The sequence below is a fragment of the Natrix helvetica genome (genome assembly GCF_964273705.1).
Source record: "Natrix helvetica genome assembly, chromosome: 13".
Taxonomy (NCBI): Eukaryota; Metazoa; Chordata; class Lepidosauria; order Squamata; family Natricidae; genus Natrix; species Natrix helvetica.
Genome location: NC_138557.1, coordinates 17,087,468 through 17,111,589, shown reverse-complemented (window position 1 = coordinate 17,111,589; position 24,122 = coordinate 17,087,468). Strand labels below are relative to the sequence as shown.

The window sequence follows — 24,122 nt, the reverse complement described above, 5'->3', positions numbered from 1 at the left end:
CACCGGAACAGCCTATCGCGGATCTCTGGCAAGCACTTGGCCCTTTTCAATGGCAGTTAGACCAGTTTCTACAGCAGGAGTCAAAGTTCAAGAAGCTCAGCAGAAATCTCAAGTAGCTCAAACTATTTGCTCTTTCCAAATTGTGGATTTTGGGCACTGCGCCACCAGGCCAGCTGCCAGCCAGTCCGCTTGTGCAAGAGAGACAGGATCTTGTGCTCAAGTGTGCCAAGGGGACTGGGTTCCCTCACCCAGTTCCTGATTCAAACAAATCTGTTTGCCACCCAATGAAACCATCTCCTCCCTTCTACTGACGTCCTTGGCGGTCCTTCCCCTCCCTCCCTCCCTCTCTCTCCATCCCTCCTTCTAGTGTACAGAGATGTTCAGGGCCCATAACGAAAGGGAGAGCTGCACTTTTATTTACTCATGGACCCCCTGCCCCTGTTGGTGAATTTTCCTAGAGCCCAGGTTTGTTTTCCTGTGCCAAGGGTGCCTCCCTCTTTGTGGTGCTGCTTATGCCTTTGGTGGAATCTATGGTGTCCAGGGAGCCTCTCAGGTGATTTCAGGAGAACTTCAGAGCTTGCCAGGGAAAGGAAGGGCAGTCTAAAAAATACTTAAGGGAGTTCCCTGACTTTGTACCAGTTCCTTGTGAAAATCCACAAATGAGCAGTCCTGGGGCCATTTCCAGCACTTGGAGCCCTGCTCGGTGAAGGGGGGCTGGCATAAGAAGGAAGGTACGTCAGCAACACTTTCCAATGTGGAGCCCCCTTCTTTTCCCCTCATCTCCCCCTGGATTTTCCTGACTTCTTAGAGGCCCAAGAAGGTGCTTCTTTTTCCATATCTCCTGGCGCAGGAAATGGAAGGACAGCTGGGGGGGCTGCTGGGGGGCTGGGAGGGAGGCTTGCTTTGGTGCCCAGGTACAGCCAGCCAAGAGACTCCTGTGGGCAGGGGCTTTGTGCCAGCGAGGCCTTTGTGGCAACCCTGCAGAGCCTCATTTGATGCAGGCAACGTGGATCAGGGCTGAGGAACTTTCTCTATTACTAACTACCATTTCTTTGGTTTTTTAAATTCAACCTGTTCTTTGCTTGTATCCAGTCCACTTTTTCTGCTCAAATGTCAGAATCAGGCACCGAGCACTACCATTCCGATGTCAGATCTACGGATATCTCTTGGATGTTCCTGTTTTTAATCCAGACTACATGTTGGCCAGTTTCGGGGCCAGACAAGTATACCATCACATCTGCTAAAAAAAAAAAAACCAATTCTTTTGTTCATTTCCAAAAGTTGCAATTTTTGCTTCCAGTATATCTTTTAAACATCATCATAGCCCTTCTTTTCCTATTTTTCTTGCAAATTTATATTTAGACAACTTTCTAAGTGTTCCAGAGTTTCTATGTGTTCCAGAATTGGATCACATTTTATGCAAGTTGTATCAGTTCTTCGTTCTAACCTAGAGTAAAATAGTACAATAAACATTTTCAAAGATGCTCGATGATAAATATTTGAAAATTCCAACGTTCAAAATCTAAAATGTTCTTATCCATTTAGTTCTGGATTTGCAAAATGTTTCTGTCTTCCATCTTTCTTTATGGTTCAGAGATGAGAATCTGTCTTCCATGTTCACAGCATTAAATTATCAGAGAGAAATGTGTGCTTTGCTGGGCTTAGCTTACGTATGTATTATTATTTTAATAGAGCATTTATAGCCAAGCCTGATATCAAATTTGGAAGTGTGCTTTTGCAACTATTAGAATCTCTGTCCTTTAAATCTGACTGCCATAAAAGAAGAAGCATCTTTAGTGCAGCCAATGGGAAGTTAATAAAGCACTTTGCATCCATAAAATATTTGGAGCTAATTTATATGTTTGAATTAATTTCCCAGCCGGGGTTCTTATCTGGGCTGAATCTTGATCTAAGCAAAAGGGCCAGAATTGTACAACCTACCAACTCAAAAAACTCTGGCTGTATTTGACAGCTCTTTTTCAAATATGTGTCCAGTGTTAATCCGTTGCAACTACCAGTTTGCCGCATACCCTAGGTATCCTTTCCAAATGGGGATTATTCCCTGGTGTGCATAGATTGCAGACCAAATACGGACACAATATGGATGTGACCAGATGTGCATCTTCTTTGACTTTAGGTTTTGTTTTCCAGTTTTTTCTAACTTGCAAAAAACTGCAATATCTTCTCCACGCAACACAGAGAAACCTTAACTAGATCCCAACAGGATCTATTTAAATTTCTACATATTTCACTTGCACCATCCATCCGCTCTTTACTCACATCCAGTGCTGTTTACTCTTCCAAAGTTGTAAAAATGCACAGAGGCCACACTTTTCTTTTTTCCAGATAAAAATTCTATTGTTGAATTGTAGAATTCCTAAGTGATCTTATTCTCAGTCTTTCTGTATTAATATCCATATGTTTTCTAACCAGGAAAGAAAGTATGATTTGCCAAAACGATAACAGGATTCATAAAAATGGCTAAAGCAGATTAATTGATAAAGAAATTGTGCCTAGGGACAAATTGCTCAATAGAAATTTGTTGATAAATTGCAGGATAACAGAGTTGGAAAGGACCTGGGAGGTCTTCTAGTCCACCCTCAATACCTATCTTAGTAGAAATGATAGAAAGGGAGCACTTATTCTGCAGGCTTATTTCCCTTCCAGTCCATCAGCCCTGCCTAGCAACATTCAGGAAGAGTTTTTGTAAAGAATGTAGATTGCGTTTCTCCTGTGCGTAGATGAGAGGGTGAAAGGCCACAGCTCTTAGGCATGACAATGCAGGCACGCAGAAGGGCTGAATACAGTTTGGCATGCAGAGGGTGGGACAAGAAGCAATTTTTCACTGATGTTCGAGATTGCCCCCTCCCCCAATCCCTGAAGGCAAGGGGGGGGGGTGTCCCTGGGGGGAGGCGTCAAAAATCTCAACAGGTGGCTGAGGTGGTAATTCTACTTGTTTCTTATCTGCATTGACAAATACTGAATGTATTCATTTGTTACTGCCATTTTTATAGCCCTCAATTTTTAACAGTCCCCATTCCATATCTGTGCCTTTGATGCATTTCCTATGTAAATAACTTTACGTTCAAAAAAATAGATAAACTTAATTCTCTTCTTCTTTGGGGGCCCTCTGACTGCCCAAAAAAACAGGTCTTTCTTTCCTCCCTTTTTGAAGATAGGGCAGCCTTTGCAACCCTGATACAGATAGTCCTCGACTTACGACCACATTTGAGGTTCAAATTTCTGTTTTTAAGCAAAACAGCTGTTAAGTGAGCTTTGCTCTGTTTTACGACCTTTCTTGCCACATTTGTTAAGTGAATCACTGCGGTTGTTATGTTAGTTACACAGTTGTTAAGTGAACCTGTCTTCTCCGTGGACTTTGCTTGCTAGAAGGTGGCAAAAGGGAAAAGAAGCTGGCCCCAGGGCACCGCAAGCCTCCCCCACACATGCCAGTTGCCCAGCGCCTGAATTTTGATGGGTGACCCGAGGGAGGCTGTAATGGTCATAAGGGTGAAAAACCACCATAAGTCGCTTTTTTTTAATTGAAAAGTTTTAGTAGGATTTACAGATATTTCCCCTTCCCCTTCCCTCCCTCCACCCCTCCACCCCTCCCTCCCCCCAACTTCCCAGAGCAAAATACAGGGTATAAACATTTAACAATCATACGCTAACATAAGCTAACTAACTAGAACATCTTACCTCCCTCTTGTACTTTAACTCCCCTTATATTAAGCTAAATTTGGATAAGCTTGAACATTCCTTATTCATTCATAAACTAATTGAAGTTCCTTAATCCAATGTTTATTTGAATATAGTCAGTCCATCTTCTCCATTCCAACTTGTGTTTCTCCTCTGAATAGTCTTTCCAATATGCTGAAATTTTAGCCGTCTCTGCTAAATTAACTACTTTTAACGTCCAATCTTGAATAGTAAGCAATTCTTCCTTCTTCCAGCAGACTTGTTACCATTATCAAATTCAGAATCAAATTAGTCTCTATAATTGTACAGTCTGTAATTATACCTAGCAAAAACAACTGAAGAGTATTCTCTTTTTGAGAATATTTTAAATAATCCACCATATTTTTATCCAAAATGCTTTAGCTTCTTTATAAATCCACCATACATAATAATACATAGCATCAACACAATCACATTTCCAACATTTAAATTATAAATTGGGATACACACAAGCTAACTTTTTAAGATCTAACTTTTTAAGACGTCTATAAAATATTTTATAAAAACTCTCTATCAAGTTTTAATCTTGCATAAATTTTTCATTTCTTACCCAAATCTTTTCCCATATTCCCATCATTATTAGACAAAGTTATCAATACCTTTCTACCATTCTTCCATATTTGCATCTTTTTTTCCCCTTTTTTTAAAATCTTGGTATCATTTAAAGAAAAAATAAAAACTTAAACAAGACTTTCATTTTACTACTATTATCCTTCCCAGCAAAAACTATTGTAAGTTCTCCCATTTATCCATCTCTATCAATATTTTGTGCCATAATGGTCATAATTATACTTATGTAATCTTCCATTTAAAATTGTAATACAGAGTCCTAAGTGGATAACCTTTTTTACTATCTCACATTCTGTTATTTTTCTGATTCTTCCTTTGGATTTATCCTGGAGATGGTTGGAATCCAGCCTTTAGTACATTACTGTAAAAATCTTTTGCCTTCCAAACTGAATTAAGACGATATCTTTCTTCTAAATAATTTACCACCAATCCGGCTGGGGCCTCCCATCTATACTGTATCTGGCGATTTCTAAGTTCATCAACTAGGAATGCATAATCCTTTCTGGATCTCAATATTTTAAAAGGAATTTCCTTCAGTACTGCCACCTCCTGTCCTGCCACCTGTAGTTTGCTTTCGTAAGTCGCTTCCATTCCTTGTTTTCTTGGTAACAAAGTAGGTTACAATATCTCTTGGTAGTTGTCTCTGTCTGGCAATCCATGAATTAACACGATAATTTTTTTCAATCTGCCAATCATATTCTGCTTTTGGTTCACCAATTAACTGAGCGAAAGCTTCTGCAAAGATTTCTTTCAAATTTTCTTGGTTATCTTCTTTCAGGCCTTTTATTCTCAAAGCAAATTCCATCGCTCTGTATTGTACCATTGTAACCTCTGCCTCTGATTTTTCAATCTTGATTTGAATCTCATCAACTTTATTCTCCAAATTCACATTAGACTGAGTAATTTCTTCCACCCTGTCATCCAATGATGTTACAATAGCAAACAAACCCTTAAACGCATCCACTGTATCCTCTCTTATTTGTTGATTACGGGTTTGAATTAAGACGTTAATTTCAGATATTTCATCAGACACATCTTTAAGGGCAGATGTAATTTTTTTCTTGCAGAAACGAGGCTTGTGCCTTTAAAGCATCTTGGAGAGCTTCAAATGTCACTGTTTGTATATCCGCTAAAGATAATAAAGACTGCAATTTAGGTGGCTGGGCTAGGTGACTTCCAGCACTCTTAGAGGCACTTATTTTGATTTGTTTTGAAGGCATTTCCGAATATTCAAATCACACTTTCCAACAACCAAATTATTGAGTCCAAAAAGTCCACTTAGTCCCCAAACTTGTTAAATCTTATTGCTCATTAGTAAACCAAAACTGTTTTCTTTAATCTTGAGCTCTTGAGTCTTTTAATGATGTTAACAAACACTTAACAAATACTTTCCTTTTAAGTTTCGCTTTGATCACACCCTTTGACTTGCAGACGCCATCTTTATTACCCTTTGTTCTCCTCAATCTTCACAGAAGGAAGTGATACTGCGTCGGAGTTAAAGTTTATATTTGCAATTATAATCGCTCCTGCCTTTGCTCTTCCTGCTTCTTATTAAATTGTAGATTAAAACAGTGATTGCAGGGGTGGTTGTGGCGTTTTGTTTCTGCTGCAGCAGAAGCGTCCCGAGATGCGGAGCCTTGTCGGGCTGCTGGGGGGCTCTCACCCTTCAAGCCCCAGAATTGCTCCTGTGGGTCTATGGGGAGCTCTATCCTTGCCCAACTGCTCTCCTCCCCCTCTTTTCCTGAGGGGAGAGTTTTCAAGCCGCTTGACAGCTGATTTATGCTGTTCTAGCAGCTTAAACGCGATCACGAGGCTGGCGTTCCCAAAGGAACGTCCTTCAACACCTACAGTGCCACCGGAAGTCCCCATAAGTCTCTTTTCTTCTGTGCCACTGTAACTTCAAACTGTCACTAAATGAATGATTGTAGATGGATGGATGGATGGATGGATGGATGGATGGATGGATGGATGGATGGATAGGATAGGATAGGATAGGATAGGATAGGATAAATAGTAGAATAACTTTGAATGTACACTAATCAGCATACATTAAAGTGAAATTTCATTGCACAAAGCTCTCCAAGATTCACCAGGCTAAAATGGTCTTTGGCATTATAGCCTGTCTTGGTGTGCAGTGGAGAGTAACAGGTGTCTCTAGACCTTTTCTGGGAGGCCTTCTGCCCTCCACCCAGGCTCTCCCCGAAGTCCCGTTCTACTCCTCTGATCCCTCTCGTGATCCTCCTCTGGACCAGCCCCACTTTCTCCTTTCTTCTCCTTGTGGGTTGGGGGACCCAGGCCTGGATTCCAAGGGGGCCCTGACTAATGCAGAAGATGCCAGGCATCTTGGTGAAGAGGAGACTGAACAGGGAGCTACCTTCATTTACCTGGAAGGGAGTCATTCCATGGGACAGTGCAAGGAATAATGAATTGAAGTTACATGAAGCCAAATTCCTTTGAATGGGTCATTAATAAAGACTTCAGAGAAGAGCTACAAAAAATGAATAGGGGCTTAGAAGCTAAATCATACAAAGAAGAATTGCAGAAACTGGGTGCAGGTATAATCTAGTGAAAAGAAGGATGGGGGTGTATGACATGATAACAGTCTTCCAATTCTTGAAGGGCTGCCACGAGGAAGAGGGGGCCAATTTATTTATCAAAGCATCTGAAGGCAGGACAAGAAACGTGGACTCTAACCAAGGAGAGAAGCAACCTAGAAATAAGGACAAACTTCCCAACAGTGAGAACAATTAGCCAGTTGAACTGCTTGCCTTCAGACCTTGTGGGTGTTCCATCACTGGAGGCTTTCAAGAAGGACAGTCACTTGTCTGAAATGGTATAGGGTCTCCTGTAAGGCCAGGGGGTGGACTGGATGACCTCCAAGGTCCTTTCCAGCTCTGATACTGTTAAATAAATTTAGCTGCACCTGGCAAAGGAACCCTCTCCAAGGAGATGGTGGGCATCTCCTCACCCGGGGCAGGGGGTGTCCAAGCAGAAGCCAGACAGACACCTGCCTGGGATGCGCTCACTTGCAACAACAGCAACCTAAATGGCCCCTTTCATCAGTGATTTGTAAGCTCTACTTTTATTGATGTGGTTTAAAATTACATACACATTTTTAAATTTATTAGATTATTCCACTGTCTACCAAAACCTCCTGCTAATTTATAATAAAAGCATAAGAAGCCATTATGCTAGAACAATTGCAATCTCTCATAGCGAAATTCCTGTTGAAAAAGATAAGCTCTAAAGGTCAACTGCACAGGGGCACATTCCGAATTGGGGCAGAAAACTCAGCCTGAGTCACCTGCAGGAAGTCCAGGCAAAGTTCAGAAGGACCAGGATGGGAAGGGGTCCTCCTCCTCCTCCAAGCCCTCTGGAGCTCTCAAAAGTATAACCAGCCCTTTGTCTCTTGTCTGAAACAGTTTGAGGGGCCAATGTGGTTTCTGCACAGGCCGACCGACTGAGGCTTCTGGAGTAGACACAAACGCTCTCAAGTAGAACCGGTTAGAACAGTCTCACACGAAGAAGCTTTTAGCAGCAGATTCTCCATTTTGAAGCCACTTTCTTCCAAGAAAGGAGACATATCAACAGAGTCTACTAGGAAGAGTCATGATCTCAAAACTGAAAAAGCAGAGAAAGGCCCACACCTTGAAGGACACCTACAGAGCTGCTTTTTCCAAGAGAAAGACAGAAGGATTCCATGATCCCAATATTTATTAGGAGACACATTTCCCTCTAGGAAATTCCAGGCTTTTCTTTCAGAAGACGGAAAATGTAAGGGGATCCTCAATCTTGGACCTGACTAGGCAACGAAGACAAGGTAAAAGATACTTGGGGGAAAAGGAGTAGCAGGAACCTTGGAGGAAAAGCTCACTTCCTGTAATAGTCCTGATCTGAAGCAAAACTGAACCTCTTTCTTGGGCTTCACCCAGGCTGATCCGAACAAACTCTGAGCAGCGAGGAAACACGGACAACAAAAGGAGCCAAGCAGAAGGAGAGTTTCTCCACCAGAATGTATTAATAGCACAATCGCAAATAATTCCAAAGAGAAAACAAAACAAAGAAGAATACTAGTCAATGTGGCTGCAGAAGAGATTAACAAACAGTTTAAGTCAACAATGAAATGAATACACCAGCTTTTCCTGGAAGGTAGCAAAAGGGTTAGCAGGTAACGAAGAACAGGCTGGAACTCCTATGCTGCTGCCTCGCTTTGTTCCTGGGCCTGGGACAACTCACCACCGCCAACTTGCCGTGGAACAAATGGTTGGGGGACAATTCAACCCTGTATTAATCATTTCCTTCATTTACTTTTATAATTGGTGACTACGTTTTCATCAAAATTATTATAAATCTTGTATTTCTGGATTGACTTCCTTTATCTGATTATCACTGGCCACCGTTCTGTCAAAATTAATGTAACTTTTGTATTTGTTGAATTGTCCCCTTGCATTCCTGAAAGTCCAGCCGAATCTTTCTCTATCATTTCTGAGAATGAATGAAGTCCACGGAGTCCTTGACTTACAGAGACCCCACACGCCCCCTCCACGGTCTGCTTCTGTCACCCCCCTCTGGGAGGAGCCTTCGAGGTACCTCTAGCAGGACAACCAGATTCTGGAAGGGCTTTGTTCCTCAGGATGCAAAACAGTCTCTGGGACTCAGCCTAGTCGGTCCTACTAGGGAGGTTTGAGTGCAGATCTCGGGTTCCAGGCCTGCCCTTTCCGCCTTCGAAGAATCTGCATCCCCAGCAGATGCTGGAGCCTCCAGTGGGAGAGAAACGGCTGCCAGGGAGCCTTTACTAGCCTGCCTGCCTCTGGCCACGCTGGGCTTCCTTCTTTCCTCCAAGGCATCCTCTTCGGGGCAGAGTCCTCCTGCTTCTCAGTGGGGAATCCCCCTGCAGGACTGAGGGACTCGGACACACCTGTCCTGGCCTTTCTACCTGGAGATGAGCAAGGCCGGCCTTTAGGCTCCGCCTTGACTTCGCTCAACAGAACGAAAGATATCTTGAAGACCAAAGAAGTAGAAAAGCCACCTGCATCCAATCCTGCTGGACCCTCATCCTTCGGCCCCAGAAATGGTCCCCCTTTTCTCCCTCTGGCTTGCTTCCTCCAGGCATCCCCTGAGCCCAGCCCTTGCAGGGCGTTGCTGCTTTAGGTCAGCGTTAAACATGGGGAGGGGGAGGGGTTCATGGTGAAGGAGCTGTCTGGGAACCTCCTGGACTACACATCCCATACACTTCTTCTGCAGAGATGCACCCTGGGGTCTCCCGGAAGCTGCCACAAACGAGCCGGGCTCTGGTGGGCCAGCCTGTGCCCTGCTCCCGTGGCCAGGAGGGCATTTGCTCTGAGGCAGGCGAGAGCAATAAGCAGCTCAAAGGGCCTTTGAGGACCACAGCCAACCCAGAGATCCACCTGAGGGGCCTCTGGTTCTTGGGGGTCCTGAAATTCCCGAAACGTTCATTGTTCTTCACGGGTCTTTTCGGGTGGCCGGGATGCAACCCTGGCAGGGGGGTCTCTTCAAATGGGCATTTCTCCAGCCTTTCTTATTCTCCACAGAGGTTTTCAGCATTGAGGCAGCTGCTGCTGATCTTTGCTGGGATCTTTTGATGTCTTCCGTGTACTTTCTGCTGGAGTTGTTTGCATTTGAGGGATTCTAGGAAGACTCCTTGGCAGGATTCCCCAGCCTTTTCTCCTCAACCATCTCAAGTCACTGGAACCGACCTGCTTGGCATCCTAATTTCCTTTTCTGCCATCTGCATACAAGCCTGGCTCTCCACCTCCTCCTCCTCCTCCTCCTCTTCACATCCTGAACTCCAGAATACCTTTCTCCCAAAGTTTCAGTCACCTTCTTTCCTTTTCCCAGTTCTTCCCTATTGCTAAAGATTAGACGCAGCAGAACCCTTTGTTCCTTCTTCCGCCTTCTGACAAATGGAGTTGTCATCAAAAGAGGTCAGGCAAGAAGCCCTGGGAGGCTACAGCTTACTCAGGAGGAGAGAAACGAGGGGAAACGTTGTAGTGTATGTAAAGGAGAAAATACACTTGCACAGAAATTCACAAATCAGAGCATGGAAATCCTGATGACGGTTGTGTGTAACAACAAAAGGAAGGAGAAGTGTACTTGACATTGTTGTAGGAGCTTATTATAAACTACCTGGACAGGTAGAGCATTTGGGCGGGGCTGCTCCATGTCATTTATTTAATATGTGGCAAATACATGGACTTCTAGTGGTTCAAATGTTAATGTCCAATCCACCCAACCATTCAAGGACAGGGTGGTGTAATCAGCCGGTCTAAGCTCTTGATGGACATTCGGACACAAGGTGGTGGATATTTTGTTGAGGAGCACCACACACACTGAGGGGTAGAGACAAGCCCCCACTTAAACAATGAGTCCTGGCAGACATCACACTGGGTGCGGATCCTGTTCAGAGTTGACAAAGCTGGCAAGGAAGATCAAAACCTGGCACCTTCTGAGTAGAGTCACCTACGTCACTGCCTGCGTCTCGGCATCCAGCAGCCCATTTGGCTTTCCATTGTGTGTTGACCTCAAAGTTGTTAGACAGCTGTTGAGCGAGTGCCAGAGGGGGCTTCCTGGATTTAAGCCTGCCAATTGATAGATGAAGATCAGAGTGCAGAGGAAGAAGTGGGTTTCTCGTAATGTTGTTGTACTCCTTCACTCCTGTCCCATGTCAAATGACCAGACTTTCAAAGAGGCACAAGAAATTATGGGTGGGGGGAGGGGAATTCATCCATCTCAATATATGTTGGGAATCTTACTCTGCCAAGTGTGCCGTTAAGTTCCGTCGATGCTCACTTTTCCTCCTGGGTTAGTGCTCCAGGCTCTCCCTGTCTGCTCCCCTATTCAGGGCTCTGATCTAGCAACATCTAAGATTGTGAGAGGCACCACTGCTGCCACCCCAGCTGCCTCTGGCTCCTCTGGGCTTCTTATTCTCAAGCTGCCCCTTATTCCAACCAATGAGAGATTGGGCATTTTTCCTTATTCCATTTATGTCACAGACTTTTTCTATTGCTTTGCAGAAGCTTCTGCAATGACCCTGAAGAAGTACTTCGTGAAGGCTCTCCATCGCCTCCAGAAGGGCCCTGGGTACACCTACCAGGAGCTGCTGGTCTGGTACTGCGACAACACCAACACCCATGGGCCCAAGCGCATCATTTGTGAGGGCCCGAAGAAGAAGTTGATCTGGTTCTTCCTGACTCTGCTGTTCGCTTCGCTGGTGTTCTGGCAGTGGGGCATCCTCATCAAAACCTACCTGTCCTACAACGTTACAGCCTCTCTGGCCATCGGCTTCAAGACCATGACCTTCCCCGCTGTTACCATCTGCAATGCAAGTCCTTTCCGGTGGGTTCCCTCTGCAGGGATCCAGACTGGTATCGGGGGGGGGGGGGTGTCCGTGTGTGTGTCTGGACAACCTGGCATTCATCAACTGTACCTGATATTCCTGTTAAAATTTGATGGGATTCCACCCAGGCTGCCCGTAAGGCCAAGCCAGGGATTTTGACTTGAGGACATGAACGCTCACAGGCTACTCTCTCCATTTCCTTCTGTAAAAACATGGTTTGGCCCAAAGGATCCAAATTGCAGGGCAGTTGGTACCCGTGGTAAGAACCAAGCTCTTGATTGACCTTGACCCAGCAGAGAAGGTATTGGGCATGAGATGCTGACAGGTTAGCTTGCAGATGCTGGGGATGTGAGGAAGCAAGAAGAATGACATCTTATGATTTCCACACGGCCCTTGCTTTAGCTTCCTACCTGGCCCAGTGCCCAGTTATTGTTTGGATGCATAGGATCCTGTCTGCCTTTTCCGCTTGTGATGACCAAATCTGGTGGGAACTTTCTTTGGCTCATCTCTCAGGTATTCTAAGGTGAAGCCCTTCCTGAAGGATTTGGATGAGCTCATTGAGGCAGCCCTTGAAAGGATCCTGCAGCCTCTTCAGGAAAATGCATCAGCCACCCCTGCAGCAAATCTAAGCGAGAAGCTCAACTTGCAGCTCTGGAACCAGATGCCACTGGTCTTGATTGACGAGAGCGACGCAGCTCATCCAGTCATCCATGACATCCTTGGGAACAGCACTCTTGCTCTTGGAGGGCACCACAACTACTCCTCTTTTGGAAAACCAGAAGCCAGGAGGTACAAGCTGGCCCTGAAACTGGTAAGCAGGGGAAGAGAAGGATTTTCCCCGTGCCCCAACCCCAGATGAGGAACTCATCCCCTGCTCCTAGGCATGCCAATGTCCCCCCGACAGCCCCACCAGATGGTACACCTGCAGGGCTCCCCCACAGGGTGATCCCGGCACCTCTGAGCTTCTGACTAGGGTCTAGGACAATTCACCACAACCAACTCAACATTTCACTACGGCCATCTTGCAATGGCCAACTCACCATGGCCATCTCACTGTGGACAATTTGCTGTGGGACAGCTCAACTCAGAAAATTCCATGTGGCATAACTCAAAAATGGAAATTACGTCAAAGAAACAGTGGGGGATAACAGTGGCAGATTATTTCCTTGAGTTATCCATGTTGAGCTGTCCCATGGCAAATTGGCTGTGTTGAAATGGCCATGGTGAGGTGGGCACGGTGAATTGTCCCATTCCACCCAACTAGGCATTTCTCTGGCAGTTCTGCTGGTAACTGGGCCAAATGGTGGGTCCATCAGATCACCTGCTCAGCTGGAAAGAGCTCTTTATTTCTGGGCCAGCCCACCAGCAAGGTGAAAAGGCCAAGGCCTCCTCACAGCTGCTCGCCTTCCCTTCCAAACGCATTCTCCCTTCCCTCCCGGTTGTCTCCTCAGTGCACACACATCACCTCCCACTGCTTCTACCGGAAGTTCACCAGCGCAGCCCAGGCGGTGGCCGAGTGGTATGTCCTGCAGTCTACCAGCATCCTGTCCAAAGTGCCATTGAGCAAAAGGATCGAGATGGGCTACCAGGCAGAGGACATGATCTTGGCCTGTCTGTATGGAGCTGAGCCTTGCAACCACAGGTACGTGCGCAGGGGAATTCACTGAGCATTTGACCTAGTTCCTTCTTTAAGAGCCTTCTACGGCTCTTCATGCTCTGTGTGAACCCACCTGCTGCGGCCTGCAGAACAAACCAGGAATAAAAGTCAGGCTGGGGTAAACCAAGGAAAAGACAGAGATCTACTGCCCGAGCTTCCCATAAAGGACTCCACAAGCGAGTTCGTAGCTGCCTATTTGCAGACTCTGAACTGAGGGTTGAGTGAAAGATGCAGCAGGAAGTGAGGGCACTTGGCTACCAAGTGACAACCACAAGCCACAGTGTGTGTGTGTGAGAGAGAGAGAGAGAGACGCAGCCTGGTGGCGCAAGCTGTGCTCCCAGTCTGGGGGGGGATGTCCAAGGAAGGACAAGGGCGCAGCCTTCTTGGCCTGCCTGCTCTTCTCCACTTCCTGCTGCCTTAATTCCCTTTCCAGCCCAGTCCGGTCACGGAGGGAGGATTTCTCTCGGAGAAAGAAGATCCGGTGTACTGAAATAAGACTTTGCAAAAGCTTCAGTCCCAAATCCGGAGAAGCTTAAAGCCAAAACCAACGAGGCAGAGAAGGGGGCGGGGGGCTCCCCCAGGGAAGGGAAGGCTTTGGGTGCTCACCCGCATGGGTGGTTCCGGCCAAGAGGCTTGTGCTTTGGGTAGCCAGAAATCTTTGGGATGAGCAGACATCCATCCCTCGGCAGGTTCCCTGTGAAGCTTCGGCTGAGGTGAGCCTGAGGAAGCCCCAGCGAGGCTGAGCCGGACGTGCTTCTCTGGTGCGAAGGCCAGAGGCTGGGGGTCCCGCTGCCTCTGGCCCTTCCCTGGCCGCCTCCTGGCTGTCCGCTGCACAACCTCCCTGGGTCTTGGCTGCGACTCTGTGGCCCTCTTGTCCCCCGACTCGGCTCAGAGGCCAGCTTCCTGTCCTTTTGGCCATGGCTCTGCCAGGAGTGATCAATCAACCAATCAATCGATTGATCCATCAATCATTTGAACTCCTGTTTGAAAAGAGGCAGCAAGCCAAATTCCCTCCACGTCTCACCAGGCAGCCACCGGCCACCAGCCACAAGTCCCTTGTTTTGCTTTGCCCTCCGTCCATAGTTTGCTGATCCCCAACAGCTGCTGCCCTGGACTACATATCCCCATAAGTCACCCCAGGGGCCAGGACAGCGTTGCCCCCTTTGCCTTCCGGAGATGCCAGGAGCCTCGTTTCTGGCCAAAAAGGCTCTTTTGCTTAGACCCGGCTGGCCCCATTGGTTTCTGAAAACAAGCTTTGGGCAATAGGAGAGTATATTCATTTTATCAGGGAATTTATTGGAGTTATATCCTCCTTCCCCTTCTCATCATAGCACCAGCCCTGCGAGGTAGGCTGAGCAGTTGCAGGGAAACAGGACGTGTAAGAGGGGCGCTCCAGAGGCCCCCTTTCTTCTGGGTGTCAAACCCAGGCCCTGGTCAATGAGCCCTGAGGCCTGACAGGGTCCACTTGCAAGGGGCAGTTAACATCTGCCTCCTCCGGGGTCTTTCATGGCTCAGGGCCTCCTCCGAAGGCTGGATGCCTGGGACTCCCGGGGCGTTGGCAGCTTCTTTCTAGAGCAGGGGTGTCCAAACTTGGTAACTTTAAGACTTGTGGACTTCAACTCCCAGAATTCCCCAGCCAGCTGGCTGGGGAATTCTGGGAGTTGAAGTCCACAAGTCTTAAAGTTGCCAAGTTTGGACACCCCTGTTCTAGAGAAACCTCAGGCAACCCCTGTTCTAGAGAAACCTCATTTGCTGGCTGGCTGCTTTTGGGTGAAGCCAGGAGGCCCCTTCATATCCGTACTTTAGGCCTCTTGGGTTGTGTGAACGTGGCCAGTGCGTGAATAACTTTCCTGGGAAATCAAACCAGGAGGAGACTCTCGGATTGATCTGAATTTTCTGGCTTCTCAGGTTGGGGGAGGGTTTCCCTGGAAGACCCCAAGGGCAGCGCCAGAGAGAGGATTCACTGCCCCCCTCAAGTTTGGGAAGGGCCAGTCCTGCCAATCTGAGGACCCCTCCCCCGACCCTCCCCACAAGAATAATCTCTTCGCTGCTTGGCTTCCACAGAAACTTCACCCACCTCTACCACCCGGACCACGGCAACTGCTACGTCTTCAACTGGGGGGTGGAGAAGCAGCCCCTCGTCTCCTCCAATCCGGGGGCAGAGTTTGGTGGGTACCCGGGGGAGGGGGTCTCAAGGCCTGGCTGGCCTCCAGCTGGTGGTGGTGGTGGGAGGGCTCTCTAGAGCTGGCGGGGACTCCACGCCTCTCCCCCCACTTCAAAGTAGATTTGGTGCCAAGGAAGGGAGAAAGGGCTTCGGGGTCACCAGTGCCATTTTGGGTCTGGAGACAGGGGGAAACCATCCTTAGGCTGGCATTGCTCTCCCAGGCTGAATTTGTGTGGGTGTCGATGCCAAGCTGGGCACGGCTAGCCCAAACGGGAGCAGGAAGACCCACAGAAGGACTCTGTTGCAAGCTCAGAGACCCCGGCCAGCCCCCCCCCCGCCAAGCTTGTGGCCTGCCCTTCTCCAGGGTGTGGCCGAGTGGTCAGATACCCAGCCCTTTGGGGTAGAGGCGCCTGGCTGCCAAGACGAGACCCCCAACAAAGAGACTGAAGACAGGCTGGGCCCCTTTCCCTCCCGGGAGCCCCCGGCCTCTGGCTGATGCCTGTGGGCCTTCGTCTCTGCAGGGCTGAAGCTGATCCTGGATATCAGCCAGAAGGACTACATCCCATTCCTCACCACCACGGCTGGCGCCCGGCTGATGCTGCACGAGCAGGGCAGCTTCCCTTTCCTGAAGGACCAGGGCATCTATGCCATGTCAGGGACCGAGACCTCCATCGGCGTCCTTGTGGTAGGTGGGGCCCTCTCAGCTGACCCCCAGGAGTGGGAAGGGAATCCGGGGGTCTCCTGCATCGGGGGGGGGTTGCTTTCCCCTTCTTGCGGGGGGTTCCCAAGAGGACTGCAACCCCTGCGTGACTTCCACTCCCCAGAGATGTGAACGGGGACAGGGAGCCCAGTTTTGGGGGGGGGCACACCGCCTGTGCCCGGATGCCAGAAGCAACCATTGCGGCCTCTCCGGGCCTTTCTTCCCAGGATGAACTGGAGCGGATGGGCTCTCCCTACAGTGACTGCACCCTCAACGGATCCGACGTTCCCGTGAGGAACCTCTACGAGGACTACACTGCTTCCCAGGTGATGGGGTCTTCCTGTTGGGCTCCATGGTTTTCTTTCATGTCGCTGGGGGGACTCTGCCGTATGGCCAGAGGAGGAGCACTGGGGGGTGTTGATCTGGCGTGGGGCACAAAGGGAGGGTCCCTGGCCGACAGCCCCCTTGCCTGGTCTTTGTAGCCAGAGTCCTTGCAAGGGGAGGCACCTGGGCCATTAACGCCCTTTTCCCATCAAGAAAGAAGGGGCAGCTGGGGGGAAGGGGCTCTCCTCCTGGCCTGCCTTCAGTGACCGGCCCTCTGTCTGCTAGGACTTCAGCTGGGGGTCCTGAAGGGGCAGGAGACTCGCTCCCCTCTGAACCTGGAAACCTGAGCAGCCTCCCCATCTGGGGGTTGGCGCATGATTAGAGCAGGAAGCTGAGTGATGGGTGTGGTCTCTGCTGCCTGAAGCCTCAGCAACGGGTGGGACTCGCGGGGTCCATCTGCTGGACATGGCACAGTGGCATCCCCAGCCCTGAGAAGCAGCTTCATCCCCTGGCTGCTGCTTGGGCAGAGCAACATGGTCTTTGGGAGGACCTGTCTTGGCTGCTCCTGATGGGTCCTGGGCTTTCAGATGCTGCAGGGGGGGGGGGGACAGAGACGTGGCTTGCCCCATGTGCTCCCCAGTTCCTGCAAGCCCTGTGTGGTGAGCTGGGCTCCATCGCAGGAGGTGAGCTACCTGGGGACGGATGCTCGGGAGCTGAGCTGGAGGGACAGGTGCTGGAGGAGGCCTCTGCCAGGCCAAGCAAGGCGTGGGGAATCCGGGATGACTCTGGGTGTGATTCTGTTGGGGGGGGATCTTTGGACTCCCCTTAGAGGGCCAAGCCTTCCCTCCCTGCTCTGCTCGCTTTGCCCCAGCCCCACCATCCTGCTCCGTGGGCAGAAGGGCCGGTTGAGCTCTCTGAGGGAGCCCTTCACCCACCTTGGGGACTCACCCCCCCCCACCCCGGCCAGGTGCAGAGCAGCTGCAGCCTCTTGAAAGCTGAGCCCTCCTGAGTCTTCTGGGCAAGGCAGGGGAGCCCAGGGAGGCTGTAGGGCTGCTCAGAAGGAACGGAGCTGCCCTGGTCCTGGAGGGGGGGGAAGCCCCACCCAAAATGGGGAAGAAGGGGGCAAAAGGGCTGAGGAGGTTTCCAAAGCCCTCAGGGCCGCCTTGTCCTTGAGAGGGACGAAGGGCACTTCCTGGTCTCTGGGTGGCCCCCTTTTTCCGGGTGGCTGGGTGGTTCCAGATTAGCCTCTCGTTGCACAAACACCCTCACTTAGGAATCCTTTGTGCTTCTCCTTAGAAAGAGCTGCCATGCGGGAACACTATGCACTGGCAGCCTCCCTCCTCCATGGGTGGGGCCCTTTGCTAGCCAGAATCTCTTGAAAATGGGGGGGGGGGGAACCGGCTGGCCACGTGCAGCGGCCCTTGGCCTGATTCCTTCCTCTGGAAGGAGCCGCCCTTTGCAGCTGGGGCACAGCAAGGAGGGCAAAGGCTTTTGGGGGAAGAGAGGGTCTTTTGCCTCCGGGCTCCCCTTCTCTGCCCTGCCCCATGCGAAGAGCCCTGGGGAGGGGGGGGGGAGCCCCGTTGGAAAGGGCTGTTCTCCAGGTCTAGGGAGAGCCGCTAAGATGGCTTCTCTGCTGTTTCCTCTTGGCAGGCCAAGGAGATGGGGGCCTGTGCCAACTGCACCCACCCTGGCAGCAAGATGGCCCCCTTCCGAAGCCAGTACAAAACTATGTACTCCATCCAGGTGAGCAATGCTGCTGCCCCTCCCCCAAGCAATGAGCCCCCCCTGGGTGCCAGTCCGGGTAGGGGGGCTGAGATGGTCACTTTTCCAAGATCTGCCTCTGTGGGGGCCTCTTGGTGGAATTTTGCCAAGAACCAGCAAGGGGGAGGTGGTAGCACCCATTGGCTGGGGCTGGGGTCTGCTCTTGGGGAGCACACGGTCAGTGGGACCCTGTCCTCTTCCAGGCCTGCCTGCGCTCCTGCTTCCAAGCCAAGATGGTGAAAATCTGCCAGTGTGCCCACTATTCCTACCCACTGCCCAAAGGAGCCCATTACTGCAACAACGAGGATTATCCCGACTGGGGTGAGGAAATGGAGGGAACGGCCCCACAGGGGTGGCTCCGGAGACCCCACAAGAGAACGGAGCCCCCCAGAGGTTCCTGGCCTGGCTTAGGGGGGGGGCGAAGGGGGCATCTGAAAGCTCAGCTAATGCCAGCCGAAGCCCCTTCCTAGGCGCCCAGGTGTGCTGCCCCCAACAGGAGGAGACAAGCGCCCCTTCATCCTTAGGTGAAACTTGGGTTCGAGGCGTTTCCCCTTCAGAATTAAAGGTAACATGGAAGCTCAGATTAACAGCCTTGTGCCAAGATGGGTCTTTCCCTCCCCACAGCCTACTGCTACTCCAAACTGCGCATGGGCCAGGAGCATCGGCAGACGTGCATCCAATCTTGCAAGGAGACCTGCAAGTAAGAGCGGGTGAGCGGTCAAGGAGAGCCGGGGGGGGGGGCTGAGAGGAGCCAAGGGAAAAGCCTGACCTCTCCTCTCTTCCCCCAGCAACACCCAGTACAAGATGACCATCTCCATGGCAGACTGGCCCTCCGAAGCCTCAGAGGTGAGTCCTACCTGCAGCCAGCTCCTCACCTGCCTCTCCAAGGGCGGACAAGGAAGCTGGGCAGCCATTTGACACTTCTATGAGGTGTGTGTGTGGGGGGGACCCTGTTCAATCGTTTACATTTTAAAAGCCCCGTGGAAGTAAAAAGGGTATTTAAGCAGAAAAGTCCCACTCCTTGGTCCCCGTGAGAGCATCTCTCACCTGCTGTGACCTGCTTGTGACCTTTGCTTCCCTCTTGCTAGGACTGGATTTTCCATATTTTATCTTACGAAAGAGACACGTCAACCAAAGTCACTCTGGACAGGTGGGTATGTGCATGTTTCCCTCGTTGAGGCCGATGCAGCAGGAAGCCTCGGTTGCAGCTCCTGGGCGGAGTGAAAGGCCGGGAGGGGCAGCCTCGCCACAGGAGGGCCGGGTGGGGGGAGAGGTTGGACCGTGAGGGAGAGAAGTTGACCAAATAGCCTTGAATCACCACAATCGCTCGGCCCGCCCTGAGTGTAGGAAGGGAAGGGAAAGGTCCCTTGGAAGGCAGAGAGGGGCTTCTGTCCTGGGTCAGCCAGGAGGAGTGGGCCTAGCCGGTTCTGCTTCCTTGCCCATCACAACTGTCCGCACCTTTGTGTCTCTGCACAGGGGGCCCAATCCAAAGCTGTTCCCAATCCCTGCAGTAACCAAAAGGGAAAAGGGATGAAATGGAGACTAGACGACAATGCTGTGTGATCTACTCACACTGGGCTGAATTGTCACATCCCAAGAGTCCTCCAATCTGGACAGACCCCTGGAAGGCCACAGGGCTCTTTGCCATTCAGTGCTTTGATCAAGGGACGAAGGGAGTGGAGGAGACACTTTAAAAAATGTGCAGAAGACAAGCTGAGAGAGCAGGTCAACTTTGAAGGAGAAGGCTCAGAAATTGAAAGACCAGAAGGGGCTGAAGGTCAGGGATGGATCAGCCTAGTATCTATGTCAGCGGTCCCCAACCTTCCCACCTTGGTGGCCTAGCCCGGCACTGAGGGTGGGGCGTATAAATGGAGCTTTGCGCAGGAGCACAAGTGCCTCCACTCTAGCACCTCCCCTCCTGTGAGTGGAGCTTTGCATGTGAGCGCTTGCCTCTTGCTTGCGTGGCCCAGTTTCCAACGGGGTTGGGCCCCCCTGATCTCTATGGTCAAGACTGACTGGCTGGGACATCATGTACAGTTCTGTATCTGTTTAGGAAAAAGGAAAGGCGAGTATCGGATGGGAGAGAGCCGGTAATCCACATGAAAGCCTCAGGCTGTCATTCTCAGCCACCACCATCCGTGGTTAGAGGTGCTAGAAGGGCAAATACTGTTTGCATCACCAGGATCACAGAGTCCAGATCATGGGAAGCAAGGGGTTCACTCTGTGTGTCTTGATCGGGCTCTGTGGGTGTGACGTCCTGAGGGCAAGATAGGACACTGCTCTTCAGAAACCCAAGGCAGGAGGGAGTGGACCTCCTCTCTATTGCCTTGCGTGATGGAACCAGAACCACATGGGAAGGAGGCTAAGGCTAGGATGTCAGAAGGATCCTGATTGTATGAGCTCTCAGCCAATGGAGCAGGTTCATGCACGAAGTAGCCAGTTCCTTGCTGAAGGGCCAGCTGGAGATCGGATGGTCCTCTGTCTGGGATGCTGGAGCAGACCTTGCGCTCAGGTCCTTTGAGGTACCTTCAAACTCGTGTGTGGAGAAAGAGGAAGGAGGTCTTGTCTCACACTCGGAGGAGTCCTGAATGTTCCTTATTTTTCCGTCACAGGAACGGAATCATCAAGCTCAGCATCTACTTCCAGGAGTACAACTACCGCACCATCTCAGAGTCTGCAGCAACAACCGTAAGTGGCCCCTTGGAGATGGCAAGAGGCCTGGTCCTCGGTCCACTTCCTTCTTCCCCAGAGGTCCCTCAGAAGGCTTGTCCCCCACAGAGGAGGCCGAGTTCATGGATAAACAGGGATGGGCAACGCAATGGCAGCTGCCTCCTCGGATGTGGAATGTCGTGTGGGAGGAGGGTGTGTGCTCTGCTCATGCTTAGCAGCAAGCCCTGCTTTGCATGTGGCAGGAACAGTGTCAGCATCTGGGAAAACTGGGAGAGGCCAACCGGAGGCACTGGGGTGACTGGCTTGCTTGGCAAGCCACAAGGAAACTCCAGGCTCAAAGCTGCTTGCAACCGAGGAGAAAGAGTCCTGGCTTCAGGAGCTGGATTGGTGATTGATCCTCACCTCCATGTTGGCCTCCTGTAGGACCATGAGAGCTCCAGCCCCCCTCTGGCCAGGAGAGTTTGGCCAAGCCGCGAGGCCGATCCCTGCATCTCTGCTCCAGAGCCGCCTGAGCCCGCCTGCCCTCACCTTGGCCTCTCTCCCCATGGCAGATTGTCTGGCTCCTCTCCAGCCTGGGTGGGCAGTTCGGCTTCTGGATGGGAGGCTCCGTCTTGTGCCTCATCGAGTTCGGGGAGATCCTGATTGACTTCGTCTGGATCAGCGTCCTGAAGCTGATCTCCTGGGGCAAGGGGCTGAAGTGGAAGCCGGCCCCCAGGCCCCCAGATGCCCTCCCGTCCGTCTGCCAGAAAGTGGAGGCCTACACCAACCTGGGCTTCTGCGGGGAGGAGGAGAAGGCGGCAGCGGCGGCTGAGGACCCGGGAGACGGGCCCCCAGATGCTCCAGGGGCCGGCTCTGAGCCGGGCACTCCACCCCCCAAGTATGATTCGCTCCGTGTGCTCCCGTTGGATCTGCTGGAGCCAGAGAGCGACGAGGAAGACGCTCCTGGAGTGGACACAAAGAGCCAGTGAGGCCAGGACGGCACGTTCCTCCCTGCTCCCCCAGGCTCCTGCAGGGCATCCTTTACCCTCCCTCTTGGGCAGCACAGCCACCCTCCAGCTCCGCTCAACACAGCAGAAACTCGGGGTGCAGCTGGATCGCCCTCAATGCATTTCTTTCTGGGCAGGTCAAGAGGTTGGTGTAAGCACTCTGAAGGGGGGGGGGCTTGCAGCCAATCATGGGAAGTGCCTGATAGTGGTGGTAGATCTCAACATGGGCAGGGCGCCTGGGGAGGGGGGGCAGAATAAGAATAGAGCCTTCCTTGGCCCTGCCTGCGCCAGCTCTGCTGCTGCTGATTTCGGGCAGAGGCGCCTGGCGGGCGGGCAGCTCCCCGGAGGGGCCAACGTCCCATCAGGCTCTTCATTGGAGCTGATCAAAGGGCTGATCTGTACCAAGAAGAAAATAAGTTTAAGATAAAAAATGTGGGAAGGGAATAATGTGGCTAAAATTGGAAACAGAGATAGGATGTAAAATGGATTAGGTACGTATATGAGGGGATGTGAAAGAAAAGATCCGGACAATCATAAAATACGTAAACATTTGCAATAAAAAAACAAAAACCTTGGGGGGGAAAGGCTGATCTGGGAGAGGAAGGGAGTCACTGCCAAGAAATGGGCCGTTATAAAAGTTACAAAGCTTTGTCACAAAATAAATCCGGTTTGGGTGAAAACCATGCTCCCTTTGTCACCTTTCCGCCTCTCCTTGCCCTTCCTTTCCTCATTTGCCCCCCCCCCCCCAAGCTCTTCTCGTCACAGGGGTTGGGGAGAAAGGGGCCAGCTGCTTTTGAGAGAGTCAGTTCCATACTTGTGGGTGGGAGTCGTGGTGAAAAGCTGGGGTGTCAGGTTGTTGCTGGCCGGCTTGGTGCCCATCAGCCTAGGCCGAACCCCTGCCAGAAACCACACCCAGCCAGCGCCCTCTCAGAGGGAATGGCAGCATCTTCACCCTTGCCAACATGTGAGACAGAGGCACATGGCAGAAGTTACCCAGAGTGGACAATGTGCAAAAAAGGGATCCACCCCCAGGCAGCGCCCAGAGGGGGAGATGCGCCCCCAGTTGGGGGTGCAGAGCAGGAGCAGGGAAAGGAACAGAGCATTGGGCAGGGCTTGCTCTCCTCCCCCCCAAAGGATTGGGGTCCTGCAGGGTGTCGTCCCCCCCCGGTCGCCTCCAGGAGCAGGTGGGAAACACTGTAGATGGTTGAAGTGGGGTTTGCTGTTTGACGTAGAAGGGGGCCCTAAGGTCAGCAACTTCCAGGTGGGGGGAAGGGCGGCAGCTTCCTGGTCCCTCAGAAGTCTGAGCAGCTGCAGGATCCCTGCTGGGGATCTGAATGCAAGAATCGCTGGGCTTCGTGGATGGAAATCAGGGAGAGAAGCAACCCAGAACTGAGGAGAAACTTCCTAAAAATGAGAACGGTTACACAGTGGAAAGGCTTGCCTTCCGAAGTTCTGGGGGCTCCATCACTGGAGGCCTCCAGAGAAGAGACTGGACAGCCACCTGAAACGGAATACGGTCTCCTGCTTGAGCAGGGGGTTGGACTAGAAGACCTCCAAGGTCCCTTCTAGCTCTATTCTGTTCATTTTGATCAGCCCAGCTCTTCCTGGATCAGGGGCCTGGATCTCTTTGGCATCCCTGGCCATTGCACTTTCCAGGACACTGCTGTTCGATGATGGTGTGTGGGCAGGGGAGAGAAATTGCCTCTTCAAATGCTGCACACTTGCCTTCTCCTCCAGAGTGAGTGTGCAGGCAAAAATGCAGCCTTTCCAGTCCTTGCAGTTCAGGCACCCTCTCGTTTGAAGCAGTGTGCAGACGCCCGCAGCAGAGCCCTGGGGATGCTGCACTGCTGCCGCTCGCCATGTTCTGGGCTGAAGGGCACCGGGTGGCTTGCACAGGCAGCTGCCCCATCGGTAGGGCCTAGAGACCAAGTGGTGCTGTGGGGCCAGAAATCTGCCATGTTGCTCTTACGTTTTGTGGAAAGCAGGACTCTTCTGTTGTACGGAAGGCAAAACCACCTGGCTTTTACCTTTCCAAAAGCATTTTTGGCACAGAACTTTGCCCTTGCCCTCCAGTCCCAGGGATGGCCCAGGGAGAGGCTAGGCAGCTGCTCTGCCCCGAGTGCCAGGGCTTTGAAAGAGCCATCTTGCTTGCAGGTGTGCTGTCACCTTCTGATGCCAGATGTCCTACCTGATGA

At 51.0% G+C, this 24,122-nt stretch overlaps 1 protein-coding gene across 1 annotated transcript in view; it reads left to right on the top strand.

Moving 5' to 3' along the window:
• Positions 1–22,595, top strand: part of SCNN1B (sodium channel epithelial 1 subunit beta) — a 29,826-nt gene extending 7,231 nt beyond the window's left edge. Inside the window, exons 2-14 of the mRNA XM_081965390.1 lie at positions 11,343–11,664; positions 12,179–12,476; positions 13,117–13,307; positions 15,387–15,490; positions 16,008–16,171; positions 16,414–16,512; positions 18,161–18,253; positions 18,475–18,592; positions 18,896–18,971; positions 19,060–19,117; positions 19,360–19,421; positions 20,884–20,959; positions 21,493–22,595. Coding sequence (XP_081821516.1) covers positions 11,354–11,664; positions 12,179–12,476; positions 13,117–13,307; positions 15,387–15,490; positions 16,008–16,171; positions 16,414–16,512; positions 18,161–18,253; positions 18,475–18,592; positions 18,896–18,971; positions 19,060–19,117; positions 19,360–19,421; positions 20,884–20,959; positions 21,493–21,909 — 2,067 coding nt within the window. The 5' untranslated portion in view covers positions 11,343–11,353 and the 3' untranslated portion in view covers positions 21,910–22,595. The remainder of the gene's footprint in view (positions 1–11,342; positions 11,665–12,178; positions 12,477–13,116; positions 13,308–15,386; positions 15,491–16,007; positions 16,172–16,413; positions 16,513–18,160; positions 18,254–18,474; positions 18,593–18,895; positions 18,972–19,059; positions 19,118–19,359; positions 19,422–20,883; positions 20,960–21,492) is intronic.
• Positions 22,596–24,122: the final 1,527 nt, after the last annotated feature.